At 35.6% G+C, this 15130-nt stretch overlaps 3 protein-coding genes across 4 annotated transcripts; 2 read left to right on the top strand and 1 right to left on the bottom strand.

The window, feature by feature from the left end:
- The first annotated feature begins 12 nt into the window (after window positions 1-12).
- LOC103579766 (ankyrin repeat domain-containing protein 13D) lies at window positions 13-5106 on the top strand. Its single transcript, XM_008561284.2, has 8 exons — window positions 13-701; window positions 1234-1369; window positions 1724-1894; window positions 1957-2100; window positions 2515-2921; window positions 3376-3655; window positions 3728-4079; window positions 4288-5106. Exons 1-8 carry the CDS (start codon window positions 603-605, stop codon window positions 4541-4543), a joined length of 1845 nt encoding a protein of 614 aa, XP_008559506.1. The 5' UTR covers window positions 13-602; the 3' UTR covers window positions 4544-5106.
- Window positions 5107-7036: 1930 nt separating this feature from the next.
- Window positions 7037-8447, bottom strand: LOC103579765 (protein lin-37 homolog). Of its 2 annotated transcripts, none has more exons than XM_008561281.3 (5): window positions 8255-8447; window positions 8030-8168; window positions 7540-7918; window positions 7311-7459; window positions 7037-7167 (listed from the first exon to the last, which is right to left on the bottom strand). In XM_008561281.3, the coding sequence occupies exons 1-5, from the start codon at window positions 8322-8324 to the stop codon at window positions 7146-7148; spliced, it is 759 nt and encodes a 252-aa protein (XP_008559503.1). In that variant the 5' UTR covers window positions 8325-8447; the 3' UTR covers window positions 7037-7145. The 2 variants fall into 2 exon arrangements, with proteins under 2 accessions (XP_008559503.1, XP_053599072.1); XM_053743097.1 differs by having other exon boundaries at window positions 8030-8129.
- A 1662-nt stretch (window positions 8448-10109) lies between these two features.
- LOC103579764 (uncharacterized) lies at window positions 10110-14868 on the top strand. Its single transcript, XM_008561280.2, has 4 exons — window positions 10110-10553; window positions 13021-13117; window positions 13214-13387; window positions 13505-14868. Exons 1-4 carry the CDS (start codon window positions 10542-10544, stop codon window positions 14824-14826), a joined length of 1605 nt encoding a protein of 534 aa, XP_008559502.1. The 5' UTR covers window positions 10110-10541; the 3' UTR covers window positions 14827-14868.
- Window positions 14869-15130: the final 262 nt, after the last annotated feature.

Genomic DNA, 15130 nt, shown 5'->3' with positions numbered 1-15130 from the left:
CCAGACACCCACCGTTCGAGCGACCATAACCTAGTTCACTATTTTTTATAATAAATTCTGCTGAGAAAAAGTGTCGGAGTTTTTGCAAATTCAAATTTTTTTTTTTTCGCGCGCTTTGTTAATTTTTTTATATTTGAATATTTATCGGAGATCCGGCTCCGGAATCGACTTCAGAGTGACAAGTGTCACTGAGTGACACGAGACATTAAATAAATAATAATAATAATATATATAAAATATAATAATAATATGAAAGTTATCAGTTAACATTTCGAACTCGTGACAATAAGCAGCAAAAGTTGTTAAATATTTTTGGGTTGAGTTGGACCAATTGTCAATGGACATTTGCTCATTACCTAGTTATGTATTCTGTAAAATTAAGTTATGTGTCAATGTCTACCTCGTGGTTATCATTTAAAACGTGACATCTCATCATTCTGTCATTATTATTATCATTATTATTTATATTTATAATAATTGCTGGTGATAAATGATAAGATTAGATTTAAAAGTAGATTGAATAATATTAATATATTTTATATTTATATAATAAATTTAATTTTTAATTACGGGTATAGTTTTATTTTTATATTTAATTAGAAATGGTGAATATTGATAAAATAAAAGAGACTTATCCACTGCATTGGCTGGTTTGGAATAATGATTACCATCAGCTTGATACTGTATTGTCAACTAATCAGGTAATTTTTATCACCAATAATTAATTACTTTATTATTTAATTAATTCAAGGTAATTTATTGCTGCTAATTTATTTGACAAGGTCGAGAGATGAAAAGAATGGAGCAGACATGCCAAATTTAAAATTTTTTAAATTCAAAAAAAATGCGCATTTAAAAAATTTCAAAACTAACAAGTGCATTTTTTATAAATATTTTTTTTTTAATTATTTATAATTTTAAATTTGTCTGCTAAATTCACTCATGGTCTAAAGTTGGTTTAAAAATAAAAAATTTTTTTTGTGAGTTAATTGTCTTAATTATTGCGAGTTATTATAATTATTATTCGTGCTGATGGATGTGGACATAATTAATTATTATGCTTGTGTGGGTAAGTGGGATTTGAAGCCGTATTTGCTGGGAAGCCGTATGAATTTCAATGATAAATTTATTATTAATGTTGAATTTAAATATATTTGACTGTAATGTCATTGGTGATTGTTTGTTTTATTGCTAGGTAATTAATTAATTGATGAATTGTTTATTAATTTCCAGCATGACAAAGAGAAACATGATGCTAGAGGCAGGTCGCCTTTGATGCTGGCGGTAACGCTGGGTTACAAAGAATCTGTGGAGGTTTTGTTAAACCACGAGGCTAATGTTTATACAGAAAATACGCAAGGATGGAGTGGTAATTATTTATATATACAGAAAAAATATTTATCGAGTTAGGAAAATATTTTGGAAGACAAATGTCTTCGGGAATCAATTCAAGATTTTTTTGAGCCACGTGGAATCAAAAATGAGAACTCTAGATCATTAAAAATTGAAATGAAACTTTTGACATCTCGATGACGTCTAGTATTTTGTGTAAAATAGCAGCTTTAATTTTACGTCATCGAGATATTATCAAAAGTTTAATTTTAATTTCTGAGTTGAAACTCTGGTTTTCTAGGTTTGTTAAAATTTTCTTGACTCGGTCGAGATTTTTTTCTGTATATTTATTATATTGAGAATGAGATTTATCACTGAGGATTGATTTCAGTGGTCCAGGAAGCAACGGGTACAGGTAATCCAGAGATATTGCAAATGGTATTGGCACGCAGAGACTATCAGAGATATTGCAATCGGATTGATGGAATCCCTGAATTACTTCATAAGTTAAAACAAGCACCGGATTTTTATGTTGAAATGAAATGGGAATTTACTAGTTGGGGTAATTTATTATTTTAATTTTAATGATAATTATTTATTAAAATAAAATATATTAATTTTCAGTTCCCTTGGCATCGCGTATGTGTCCCAGTGATACTTACAAAGTATACAAACAAGGAAGTAATGTAAGAATAGACACCACATTACTGGGTTTCGATCACGCGAATTGGCAACGCGGTAATCTCAGTTACGTCTTCAAAGGCCAGAGTAAGTATTTATTTTATCAAATAATTAAATATTTTATTTGCATGTAATATTTTAATTTTTATTAAAAAAAATTTACTTTACATGCATTGAAATTTCACACGTTTTATTTATTTTGTCTGTTACTTTATCTCTGCATTGTCTTTGTCTTGCTTACAATTTATGAAATTTAATGGAAGACGTACCAAGTGCACCTGTGACTATTAGGTGCGATCGAAGTTATGTCTTCCGCATGGTTGGAGATACACCAGGTGATTTAGTACCCGATAAAAAAAAAAATATTTGATCTACAGCACAGCCCGTCCTTTTAATTTTAATTATTGCTGTATATTTTACTGTAGATATTGAAGTAGGATATAAATTAATGAATTAATTAAGTGATTTAAGTAATTTATAAAATGATTTATTTAATTAAAGATGACGGCGCTACGATGATGGAAGTGGACCATGAGACACGAAAAGTCTACGTCGAGCACATGAAATTAATAGACGACGAAAATGTCCAGCTGATGGCGCCCTCCGAGGAAGGAATCGTCGCTCGACTGACCAATCCGATAGTTACGACCTACGTTGACACGGACAAAATAAGTTTCGAGAGAAACAAAGCCGGGATATGGGGGTGGAGGTCGGACAAAAGTGAAGTGATTAATGGCCACGAGTGTAAAGTCTTCAGTGCCAGTAATGTCGAATTGATCACTAAGACACGTCTTGAACATTTGTCTGAGGCAGATAAAGTACGGAGCCATACACCCCGTACTCCACTTCAATCTTTCCTAGGTATTGCTGAACAACAGCAGGAAGAAAATGGCGGTGCTACGTGTAGCGTGAGTTTAATTTACTTTTTTTTTTTTGTTAAAAATTTCCGCAGCATTTTTTTTTTTAAATTTAATTGAAGCTTGCCATGAGATATTTTTGTATAGGAATAAGATTTTTTAAATGAATTGAGTCGAATTTTTGATATTACGACGAAAATATTGGTCTTATTAAAAAAATTTTTGAACGAAAGTTGTAGGAAATTTAATTTTATAACAAAAATGTCTCTTATGATTTTATTATACAGCCAATATTTTCACCGTAATTCGACAATTAAGATTCATAATGAACGATTTAAATTTTTGTTAATTATGAAAATCTTAATTTTGAAATTACGGCTTTCGTATTAGTCCTAAGAAAAAATCATAAGAGACATTTTTTTTGTAAAATTAAATTTCCTACAACTTTTGTTTGAAAACATTTTTGATAAGAGTAATATTTTCATCATAATTCAATTAATTACAGGAAGAATTTATCAATGTGGGAAATCATTCAAACATAACTCCCGAAGAATACTTCGACCCGGATGTTGATCTAAATGGCCGCGACATCGGGCGACCTAAAGAAGTCAACACCAAAATTCAAAAATTCCGCGCGACTTTGTGGCTGTCAGAAGAGTATCCACTGAGTCTTCAGGAACAGATCATGCCGATCGTTGACCTGATGGCGATATCCAGTACCCACTTTGCTAAACTAAAAAATTTTATTCAAATGCAACTGCCTTCAGGTTTTCCCGTTAAAATCGGTACGAATAAGAAAATTTAAATGCAACCGAGTTTCCTTTTAACACAAATTCGTTTTTTTTTTTTTTTACTAGAAATTCCACTGTTCCATGTGTTGAATGCGAGAATAACCTTCGGGAACATCTTTGGACTAGACCAGGAAGTGCCGCACGTGAAGAGGATTCAAGAAGGCACCAGGACAACGTGCGTCGTTGATGATATTTGCTTCGAAGCACCACCAGGTTACATAAAACTCGGCGCGCTCGATCGTACGCAATTCAGTATTGAAGAGGAAGATGATCTTCTGCAATTCGCTATCCAGCAGAGTTTGCTCGAGGCCGGCAGTGAAAGAGATGAGGTCGATATTTGGGAAGCTCTGAGAGCCCAGAAGCCCTCACGACCGACAACCCCGAATTTGCTGACTGAAGAAGAACGTCAGCTTCAAAGGTATTTATATAAATGATATATTTATTTACTGCATGCTTTATTTAATTGTTTAATTGTTTTGCATGGTTTCAATTTAATCATCAGTCAGGTGGGTCTGTTCTAATTTTTTTTTTTTCTTTTTTAATTAATTTTTTTTCCAACGAAAATTCCATGATTGATTTTAGTTACTCACAGGAAGTGATCTATATATTTACTTATATATTTTTAGAGCAATCCAGGAGAGTTTGGAGCTCTACCAAGAGACTGCGGAATCTCTTGGCGAAAACGGGAGGACAAGTTCTAGGTCAAATATTATAGACGGGCATGAGATTGGGAATAATGAACTCATTGAAGATCCAACTGCTGATCAATTGAAAATAGCGATGAGACTTTCAGAACAGCAGCAGTTAGAAGACGAACAGAGACGACTGCTCGAAGAAGAAACTTTTCGTCAGGTGCTTGAACTTTCGCTTACTGATAAATAATTTAAGTTTTTACTTAGGAATTTATAATACTGGATTTTTATTAATAAGGAGGCCAAACTATTATGGTATTGAGATCTTCCTTAAAGGAAAAAAAAAAAAAAATAAAAAAATGATTGATAATTAATATGTTTAAGTAAAAAAAAATAATCTTTTGATTACGATGCTTTTAATAAGCGTCTGGATAAAATGGCTGCCGATAATTAAAATTTTATACTGCGATTAGCAAATATAAAAGTTAATAAATAATAAATAAATTAACATCTTATATAATAGATAATTTAAATAAAAGTATCAGAATGTAGCTTAGGTATGAACGAATTGAAGATTTTATTAATTTCTTAAATTAAATATTTTATATGGGAGTGATGCGAGTAGCTCACGGATTCATGATAATGATAATAAGTATTATTATTATTATTGATAAATAATTTGGAAGGTGAATATCGATAATGGTGTCGCGTGAATTCTAATTGATTGAAAGTAAATAAAAACTAATGTGTAAGTTACCGCTAATTGTCAATGTAATTGACGTAAATCACTCATTAAATAATTCTTTATTTGAAAATAAAAGTCTGTTTATTTTACCCTGATTCATTTTCAAGTTATTTTTTTTAGTTTAGATGAGCGAAGAGAGAGAAGTTGGAATGTGCGCGTAAAAATTGTGAATTTTTAAGTAAGTAATTATTTTTAAAACGAATTTTTTAGTTTTTATAAATATGAAAAAAATCTTTTAATTTGAAATTTTTGGGCACATTCCGAAATGCGCCGCGAGTTGCTGAGTTGATTATGCATTTTTATTAATTATTTTTATTACTTACGTAGTAAATTTCAATATTTAGAAATTAAATTATTTGAAATCCAAGGAAACTAAAAATCGTACGTCAAAATAAAATGGCGGTAAAATATCTTAGAAAAATATTTAAAAAATAAAAAGAAACACTTGAGTGCTTGAACAAACCTTGGTGGGGAAATAATATGCAGAAGGGTGTCCTAATACACTTGGAGATTTAATTGAAATTGCTCCAAGTGTATTTCAGCTAAAAAAACGTCACTTAACTGCTATTTCCTCACCAGACGATGCCAGATGAGTTTGATCAAGAACTTGGAAGGTATCAGCATCAGCAATTCACAACACTTTACACTAGCACTGAACACTTAACACTTAACACTTCCACTGAACTCTCAACAACTACACTGTAGACACTTTACACAATTTAAATTTTACAAACACTGCACAATTTAATTAAACTATGAGCAAAAAACTTGAAATATAATTACGCGATACCTCTGCAATACTGTGCTTCAATTCGAACGTAAAGAAAGATTTCGACTACAACTGCCGTTTTCGATTATACTGGCTGTCGCTATCAAACCGTCAGTTGATACCAAGCAATCGATTTTGCAATCATTCGACCTCCCCCACTTTAGCAAACATTTGAACGTCGAATACTGCGTCGCGCAGTGGCGCCATCTTGGCGCGAAATTTAAAAATTTAAATTTAATAATTTTATTAATTCGACTAAAAAATATGCTCGAAATTTTTTATTTTTATCAATAATTCATTAATTATTCTTATGACTTGCATGATGAATTTAAATAATTGAAGAATAAATTATTAGAAATTGGAGAAAAATTAAAAATCGTATGACAAAATAAAATGGCGGCAGAAAATGACACAAAAATATTGTAATATTAAAAAAAAAACACTTGAGTGTTTGAACAAACCTTGGTGGAGAAATACTATGCAGAAGGGTATCCTTATACACTTGGAGATTTGATTTAAATTGCTCCAAGTGTATTTCAGCTAAAAAAACATCACTTAACTGCTATTTCCCACCAGACGATGCCAGATGAATTGGTTCAGGAACTGGGAAGATATCAGCATCAGCCATCAGCAACACATCACACTAGCACTGAACACTCAACACTACACAAGCACTGAACACTTCACTACACCACAAATACTTTGCACAATTTAAATTAATAAATAAATTTTACAAACACTGCACAATTTACACGACGCCAGAATACTGGGTTCCATTTCAAACGTAAAGAAAGATCTCGACTACTGCTGCCATTCCCGATGATACTGACTGCCGCTATTGGGCCGCCAGTTGATACAAAGTAATCGATTTTGCAATTCATTCTTCCTCCCCCCACTTTAGCAAATTTTAACGACTACCGTGATGCGTAGTAGCGCCATCTTGGCGCAAAATTTAAAAATTGAATAGTGTTATTGAAATGTATATATGTCAGTAATGACATTAATTAGTCGAAGTTTATTTGAAATTTTTTATTTTTATTAATAATTTATTAATTATTCTCATTACTTGCGCGGTAAATTCAAATATTTGAAAAATAAATTATAAGATATTGGAGAAAAATTAAAAATCATACGATAAAATAAAAGGGCAGCAGAATATAAAAAATTTTTTAAATATTAAAAAAAAATACGCATGTGAATGAATGAAAAAAAAAATTCCTGTTTGATAATTAATTTACTTATAAAATTTATTTAATTGTTACATTTGTTTATTTGTAGTCACAAAAATTTATTTATAAATCGTCAATTACATTAACGAATTTTCAAGTTGTCCTTCAATTACTCAAACTCTGACTGAGCCCTGAAAAAAAAATTATATTCATAAAAAAATATTCAAAACATCGGTTGGCACAAAAAGTAAATAATTAGTTCCCAGTAATTAATACTAATTAATTTAAAGTAATAAATATTCAAAAATGTTAACCAATAAAATGAATACTGAACCTTTTAAAAATAGTTTCCAGTATATTAGCACTTTTTTGAAAACGTTTTTCATTTTTCTGTGCCTGTTGGTGCCATTTACGTCTGACCGAATTCCAATGCAACCGATGACTTTTCATCAAAGTTTCTTTAGACTTCAAAGTTTTTCCTTCCTGAATAAAAATCAATAAATAAATAAATAAATGTAGACTATTAATGATCTAATACATAATACTATTAATGATCTAATTACATAATTAAGATCAAGTTTTTCTTTGGGCTGCGGAGTTGGCGACGGGATCCGATTCCTCGGGAAAGCTTCTTCAGCAGGTTTAGGTAAAGGCAAATTGAAAACATCCCTTAATTCACCATTTGAATCCTCAAGATTATGATCTGTGTGAAGCTCGTCGACTATTTCAGGACTAGGAGTCCTGACTTTTGGTACTAGGTTTGGATTTCGCGGTTGATTTGCCAACCAGGCACGACAAATTGGATACAGCGGAGTGTCTTCGCGAAATTGCGCTAAATCTACACTCCTGTCAAATAATTTCATGACATATGTGTGGTGGAATAACTGATCAGCAGGCAATTGCTTGCGTCTTTTTATTTTGCGTGTTGGTGGAGGTTTCGATCTGTAAAATAAAAAATTAAAACATTTTATTTTCTGAGACTTGATATTTCAATCGGAATGATAATCAAATTATTGACAGTAATATATAATTAAAAATAATAATTATACCAACTTTTTAACTGGTGTCGGCTTCATTTCTGGTGGTGGAACCTCGTCTGCGGACTCTGCTGATGATCCTTCGTCGCTATTGCGTAGCAGTTCTCGTAAGGCTCCTTTTAGACGATCACGTGCAACCAATACTTCATTATCATCTAATTTATTTAATTTATTATTTAACAAAATTACTTATATTTTATAATTACAATAAATAAATAATTAAATAAAATAATAAACTCACTTATCTCATCTTTAACTTCTATTTTAATACTTTTTGCTGATACGTTTTGTATACTGCGTTTTTTACCCATTCTTTAATACACTTTACTATTTTTTTTTTTTTTTTAATTTATTTATAGTTACTTTAATTATTTTTGAAAATTACTGATGACTGCACAAACAATAGAAATGTAATTTGCAGGTTATGTTTTGAAACCCGGACGCCATTTGCGCGCGTTGATTTGAAAAGAGCGCCATCTCTATTTCAAATATTCCCGCGCTTTTATTTAAAATTAGTAAAATTATTTTCTGTATTGGTATTTATTTTTAGTGGCTAGTATGGTCACTAGGCGGCCTATTAAAAATTATTTCTCGTACAGAAAATTTTCAAATTTTAATTTTTAAATGGAAAAGTGTAAAGTTGAATATTTTCGCCATTTCAGATATTTTTTTCAACAATTTAATTAATAAAATAAAAAAAACTAAAAATATGCCCATGTAGAAAATTTAAAAAACTACAGGCGCATTTTTTTGAAATTTTTTTTTTTTAATTTATGGTTTTAAAAAAAATTCAAAAATTATTCGACTTTGATTAATTTTAATATCATGATTTTTTTTAATTTTTACCGCGTAAAAGTTTGAAATATTTGTAAATAAATAAATAATTTAAAAATAGTCCATTAAATTTTCAAAAATTAAAATAATTCAGGCAGCAAAGAAACTTAAATTTTTTTTTTTATTCAAATTTGTTTTCATATCAATGCCTGAATTTTTTTTTCTCCTCATTTTATTTTACAAAAAAAAAATCAGTCACAAGTCGCCATATTTTCGCGCACTTATAATTTCCACGAATGACAGCGGCGGATTCGAATTCTGTTATCAGGAAGTGAATAGAGCATGAACCTTAACACAGGATCTGGTTTGTTATCAAACGGAGGCGCGAGTGTTGTGTCAGTATATTAATGCCGTGAGATTCATCTCTGTACAGGCGGTCTCTCTTGGAAGTTTGTGCTCTGGTAATTTGTTTTTCCCATCTGCTCAGAGAGCCAACGGAGAAGGTATTATCTGTTATTTAACTCAACAAAGTGAGACAATATACATAACACATATTCCCTCACCCTCATCATCTGTTAGTATCTATATAAAAAGAGAGTAGTATGGTTGTATTGTAGGTAAACGGTAAATTGTGTGACACGGTGTGCGCTCCCGGTAGGATCGATCTACGGAAATTCTGCGGATTCGCCGCAGTAAGAACGTGAGCTGTTCTTTGGCTTCTGAAGAGAAGACGTCTAAGATACGACCATTTAAGAAACTGGGTAACAATTTTCGATACTTATTTTCAAGTGATTTGTTATTAAATACTTAAAAATTTTAATAATTTTTTGTTTTTTTTTTTTTTTTTTCGTTAGAACGTTTCGGAGCCAACGGGTTGGGGAAGACGTCACTGGAAGCTGGAGCCAGTGTCAGAGTAAGTCATAGCCGGAACAGATTTAGAGACGAGTTGGAAGTTGAGTGAGTGATTTGGTAATTGGAGCACTCGAGATTGGGAAAATAAGTAGAAGGATGTCAGTTGAAAGGACGTAGAACCAGAGTATCCATCAAGGGTGTTGTCTGGTCCTCGTGTGTCTCCTGACCGTTGGGGCGTCGGTCCATCCAATCTTTCTGTTTCAATAGCTCGTGTGGTGGCGTCTGTGTCGGGGTTGACTGTCGTCGGTGGTGCTGGCGTCGAACGGTCGCGCAGACGACGCGCGTCCGTCGACGGAGCCAGGTCGTAGTACTGGCTGGCTACTGGTGGTGCTGGTGCTGGTGGTGGTGGTGGTTGGGGTGTCGCATAGGAGGCCAAGTTTATATGGACCAAGGTGCGCCGTGTTCCGTGTTGTAGCGAGTGGAACACTTGGTATACTGTCAAGCTATAACGCTGAATCTTTTATTAAATAAATAAGTGAGGATCCAGAGGTATCGAGGTGTGACAGCAGCCCCATGCAGGACAAGTCATCGCAATATTTATTGGAGCCTGCTAATGATAGACAGGATGCTGAGTGAAGTTGGTCATCTTCTTGGAAGTTTACGTCGTAGGTAATACGGCATTCTCTGGTGGGTCAACAGAAATTATACTGGCCAATTAATTCTTCAAGAGCGTTGATGGTTTGTTGCTGTATAAACTCTAGGACTTGATCATCGATACCGATTGCCACCGATATTGCTGGGGTCAAGAGACAAGAGACGCACAATAATGCGACGTCGTGCCGCATTCACTTTTTAATAAGTGCCAAGTGGGACGGTCCCGAGACCTGCTGGGATATGACGTAATGGCAAGAGAGGTAAAAATGTGATAAAAAATTTACTATTATTGAATTTTTTAATTATTATCATTATTGTTTTATTTTATTTAGTTTTTCTTTGTCGGTAAAATAAATAAGGGCAGTTATGAAATTTAGTGGTGTGTAATTTGAGGCATGGGTGTGTGTAAAAGTGTGTGATTGACAGAAGAAACAAGTTAATGTGGGCCATAAAAGCACCCTGTCCCAAATAGAATCTGACGTGACCTAGTTTCCCTCGCCTGGTAGATGACCCCGTGACACGGCGGCCGTTCGAGTTCCCTGATTGAACGTGCACCAAGGGAGTAAGAGGGAACGAGGGGACTGGTGGCAGTGGTGTGGGAGGCTGGCCTAGGATATTGGGGACGGCAACCTCCTCCTTCGGCCCGTGACCCTTTTTTTTATATATACACACACATATATATATATATATTTCTATCTTTTTCTCTTTCTTCGGGTTCTTGTGCTCCGTATACTCGTACTCTCTCGCGCATCCGGCGTAATCCCGAGAAAGGAGGACCGCGGAGACACGGCGGAGACGCGAGAGGTGAGACGCGAGAGACGGGGGCGGTTGTGATGATGGTGGACCCCTCCTTCAGCGTTTTTCATTACTCTAAATCCAGGAAATGGGCGCAATGCCTTTTTACCTTTTGGCAGCGAGCATTAGCTTCCACTATCAGACGAAATCTAAAACTACTCTCCTCATAAATCGATACGTCCTTCACATTTCACGATTTACGACCTCGTGGAATGTTTATTCAAAGAATAAAACACATTTATATGCATATATGTACATATATATTATTTCGTTCATCTCTCTCTCTCTTTTTTTAATTTTCCCTCGAGATGAGCTTTGTTCGTTTTGTCAAGTGGAAAATTTTACTCATGATTTACGCTATCATCCCCTAAGTACTACCAAGACACTTGACTATGTATTATGCTAGTCTTTATTCTTCATCATCTTTTTCATTCTCTTTACTTTTCACTCATCCTCATCCTCATCCTCATCCTCATCCTCATCCTACTTCTCCATCTTTATATCATATCATATCCACATCCACATCCACTTCCCCATATCTCTTATCCTCGAACTCTTATTTTCTCAATACGTTAATTTAACGAGTATAACGTTCCTTTAAAGAATGATTGAATCAGGTCAGTGTTGTCGACCATAAGTTGCGCTTGCGTCTGCGCCGAACCAGTCTAGCGCCACCCTGTTGAAAACGCGGAACGACCCAAACATAATTTCGTCCTAATCCTCCTTCATACAACCCCTCCAGCCTCTCAACCCTTCTTCAGCCTCCGTCGCATCGCCCGTATTTTTTTTTTTCTTATCCATCCGTCCAATGACCTATTGCGCTAATACTTTAACTCATAAGCTAATTTACCCTACAAATTGAATTCCGTCCAATCAAACTCAAGTCTGTTTCCTCCCTCAGGTCTTCGGAAACACTACTCCGAATAAAATTCGCTGTTTATTTTCCCTGGTGGCGTTTAAATGCCGATTCGCTGGTCAAATAGACGACGGACTTAACTCGTGGCCAAGATATCTAATGTGAAATATAAATTTAATAAGAGTACAATATAACCGTGGAAAACAGGTTGGGCGAGGGCTGACAGTCTGTACTCAGTAGAAGAGAGAGGATGTTCATAGCACGTAACCGCTTCTCTGCTCTGCTCTGCTCTCAACTACTCTCGTTCGATAACGCATTCCGCCCATCCGGGGACCTGCCACTTAGACGCCGCTTTTCTTTCCCACCCAACGACGCCTTGTTCACCTCAACTGCACCACACATCCACCCATTTATAAATTATTTATTTATTTATTTATTTATTCCGCCATGTTATGTTACGCGCTTACTTATTTCAAATATTAAATTTAATCTAAATCCACTCGAGATGACACAAGAGCTATCTATCATAACTCTTACATGGGAACTTGTCGACTCGATATAAATTACATTAGACATATTTGACCGAGCAATTTATGGATGCCTCAGGTACACGACAATAATCTATAGAGTGTAGGCCAGTTGGTTATATGTATTTATAAACCCAGGGAATAAAGCGCGCGTCTCATCCAAGTCTCGTTTGCCATTCGGTCCGACTCGTGTGTGCATAATAAAAACTATGGGGTAAAATTGCCACGACCCTCAGCATCATCAGTGCCAGCGCACCGGCATCGAGAGAAAGAGAATCCGATATAGCGAAGATAAAATTAAAGAGAGAAGGAGAGTTAATATGCAGGGTAAATTAGCTTTCCGTTGACCCGGTATGGACACTCTATTTAACAGCCATCCGATTATCTGATGGATGCTGCAGGAATACCCGAGTCGATTATTCCAAGAGCAACCTTATTTTATTATTATTGTTTATATTTTTTTTTTTTTTTTTTATTTTTACCGCAGTTTATCTAGTGACGCTGTCACTGTGGTATAAATACTAAATGAAAGTGTATTTTTATGAGCAGGAGTTACGGAACAAGAGACCTTTCAAGATATGGGACAGCTGGCGCAACGTACGGAAGGGTCTAGTCGTAAGCAATTTTGAGGAGCTTCTACACCGAGGTAAATATTGATAAAAATTATAATTATAAATATTTAGTGGAGATAATTGGTGATGGGGGTGGTGATAATGGTAATAATTGAGTGTATTATCGACAGGTAAAGAAAAGTTGGGCGTGCCACCGAACGAAAATGTGTCCCTGGTGCTAGAGTCTGACGGAACACAGGTCGAGGACGGGGAATACTTCAAGACCCTAGCGAACAACACAATCCTGCTGTTACTGCGGCATGGCGAGCGCTGGTGTCCAACAGGCGTCGACATCATCCGCGCAGGTACTGCTACTACTTCACTGGAACCCTGTTACCAAGATCACAAATCTGATGGTCTGATGTACGACAACAGGAATTGCAAAAAAAAATTAGCTAAAAAACAATATTTGTCTTTCACAGCAATATCAGCAATACCAAAAATAGTTTGTGAGACTATCCATGCCCTGGAGTTGCACGATGAAACGCCCTCGTGGAAAATCATGGACAACAAGGGACGTGTCACGGTGGTGCTACATTGGGACCAGCGCTCGTCAACATCCTCGTCTTCCGGAGCTGGACAATCACAACAGCCCCCGGTTCAGCAACCAAAATCATCAGATCCAACGAGTTCTAAATACTCACCAACTAAGAAGGCTGATTTAAGTGGACCCGGTCAACGTCCATCCCTCGTGATACAGACGAGTTTGGACAAACTTGGTTACGACAAAACGGGACATGTGGCAGAGCTATTGCCGCCTCGCTACAGTAGCCCCCAAATCACTGTGATAAATCATGACGATATGGTGCAAAAAAGTTTTACTAGTCCGAGTAATAGTACGTACGTTGGTGTCACTACTGGGACTGGTGGTGCTCCTGGTTCTGGGCCTGGTCCAGGTGGCGTAGGTGCTAACTCACACTCAGGTATGACTGGTCGTCTTGTTAAGCAGGGTACCAATTCATTTGAAAGCAGTTCAACCATTCATATCCATACGCCCGAGTGCTCAAATCGTATCCACCAGCCAGTGACACGTAACGGCAGTCCCGTAAACGGTACCGACGGTAACAATACCAGCGAGTGTGACTTTCACTGCTGTGCATTGCACGAGGAGGGTCGACGTATTGCTGTACACAAATCAGTTGCTACCTCACCTATTCAGGACCAACATTCGGTCCAGCGCGATCAGCACCAGCAGCAGACTCAGACTCAAACGCCTTCTCCGCAGCCGCCTTCCTCTCTCTCGGACGGAACTCGACGCCCGGGGATGGTGAAAGGCCACGTCAGGTTTCGTGACACCGCGGAGGAAGAGTCATCGTCTCCTCGAAACTCGGGCTTTCACATGCATCATCATCATCTCAATAACCATCATCAGGAACACGACAGCTCCGAGTCCGAGACCGAGAACACGATAATGGAGGACGAGATCGTCACTTCCGAAAAGTTTTTGCTGCTGATCGACCAGCTCACTGTCGACCAAAAGCACCATCTGAGCATCAAAGACATCGGGATTATTTTGGAGAGACTGAGTTCGAAAATTCTCGATGTCGAGAGACTCGACCGGGAAAGCGAAAGTGAAGAATGCTACAATTGGACCATTAAAGCTATTATACGTGGTGACGTCCTGAGGGAACTTGGGGTTATTTATAATGGTAATTATTATGCAATCAGCGAACATCCTGGTTACAAAGAAGAGTCTGAGGAAAATAATGAAGACAATGAAGAAGAAGAAGAAGATCGTCTTTAATAATCCTGTTTTTTTAGGTACAATATATATTATTTTTATCTTTCTTTTTGCATTTTCATACCTTTTTTATCGATTTATCATATTAATTATTAGTAATAATAATAATAATTATGATAATGATATTGATAATGATAATTGTCGTCGGTACGGAACACTCGCACTTTTTCTGGCTCCGACTGACTTTATTTAACTAAATCCAACTAATTTTATCAAAATTATGGTAATACTGATGATTATTATTATTACCCGCAACTAAAATTTTTAACTTGATCTTGGATCTACGATTGATCTATTGCAGATCCAC

The sequence above is a fragment of the Microplitis demolitor genome, chromosome 2 (assembly GCF_026212275.2).
Source record: "Microplitis demolitor isolate Queensland-Clemson2020A chromosome 2, iyMicDemo2.1a, whole genome shotgun sequence".
NCBI lineage: Eukaryota > Metazoa > Arthropoda > Insecta > Hymenoptera > Braconidae > Microplitis > Microplitis demolitor.
The sequence above is the reverse complement of the archived record's forward strand: the minus strand, read 5'-3'. Positions and strand labels throughout refer to the sequence as shown.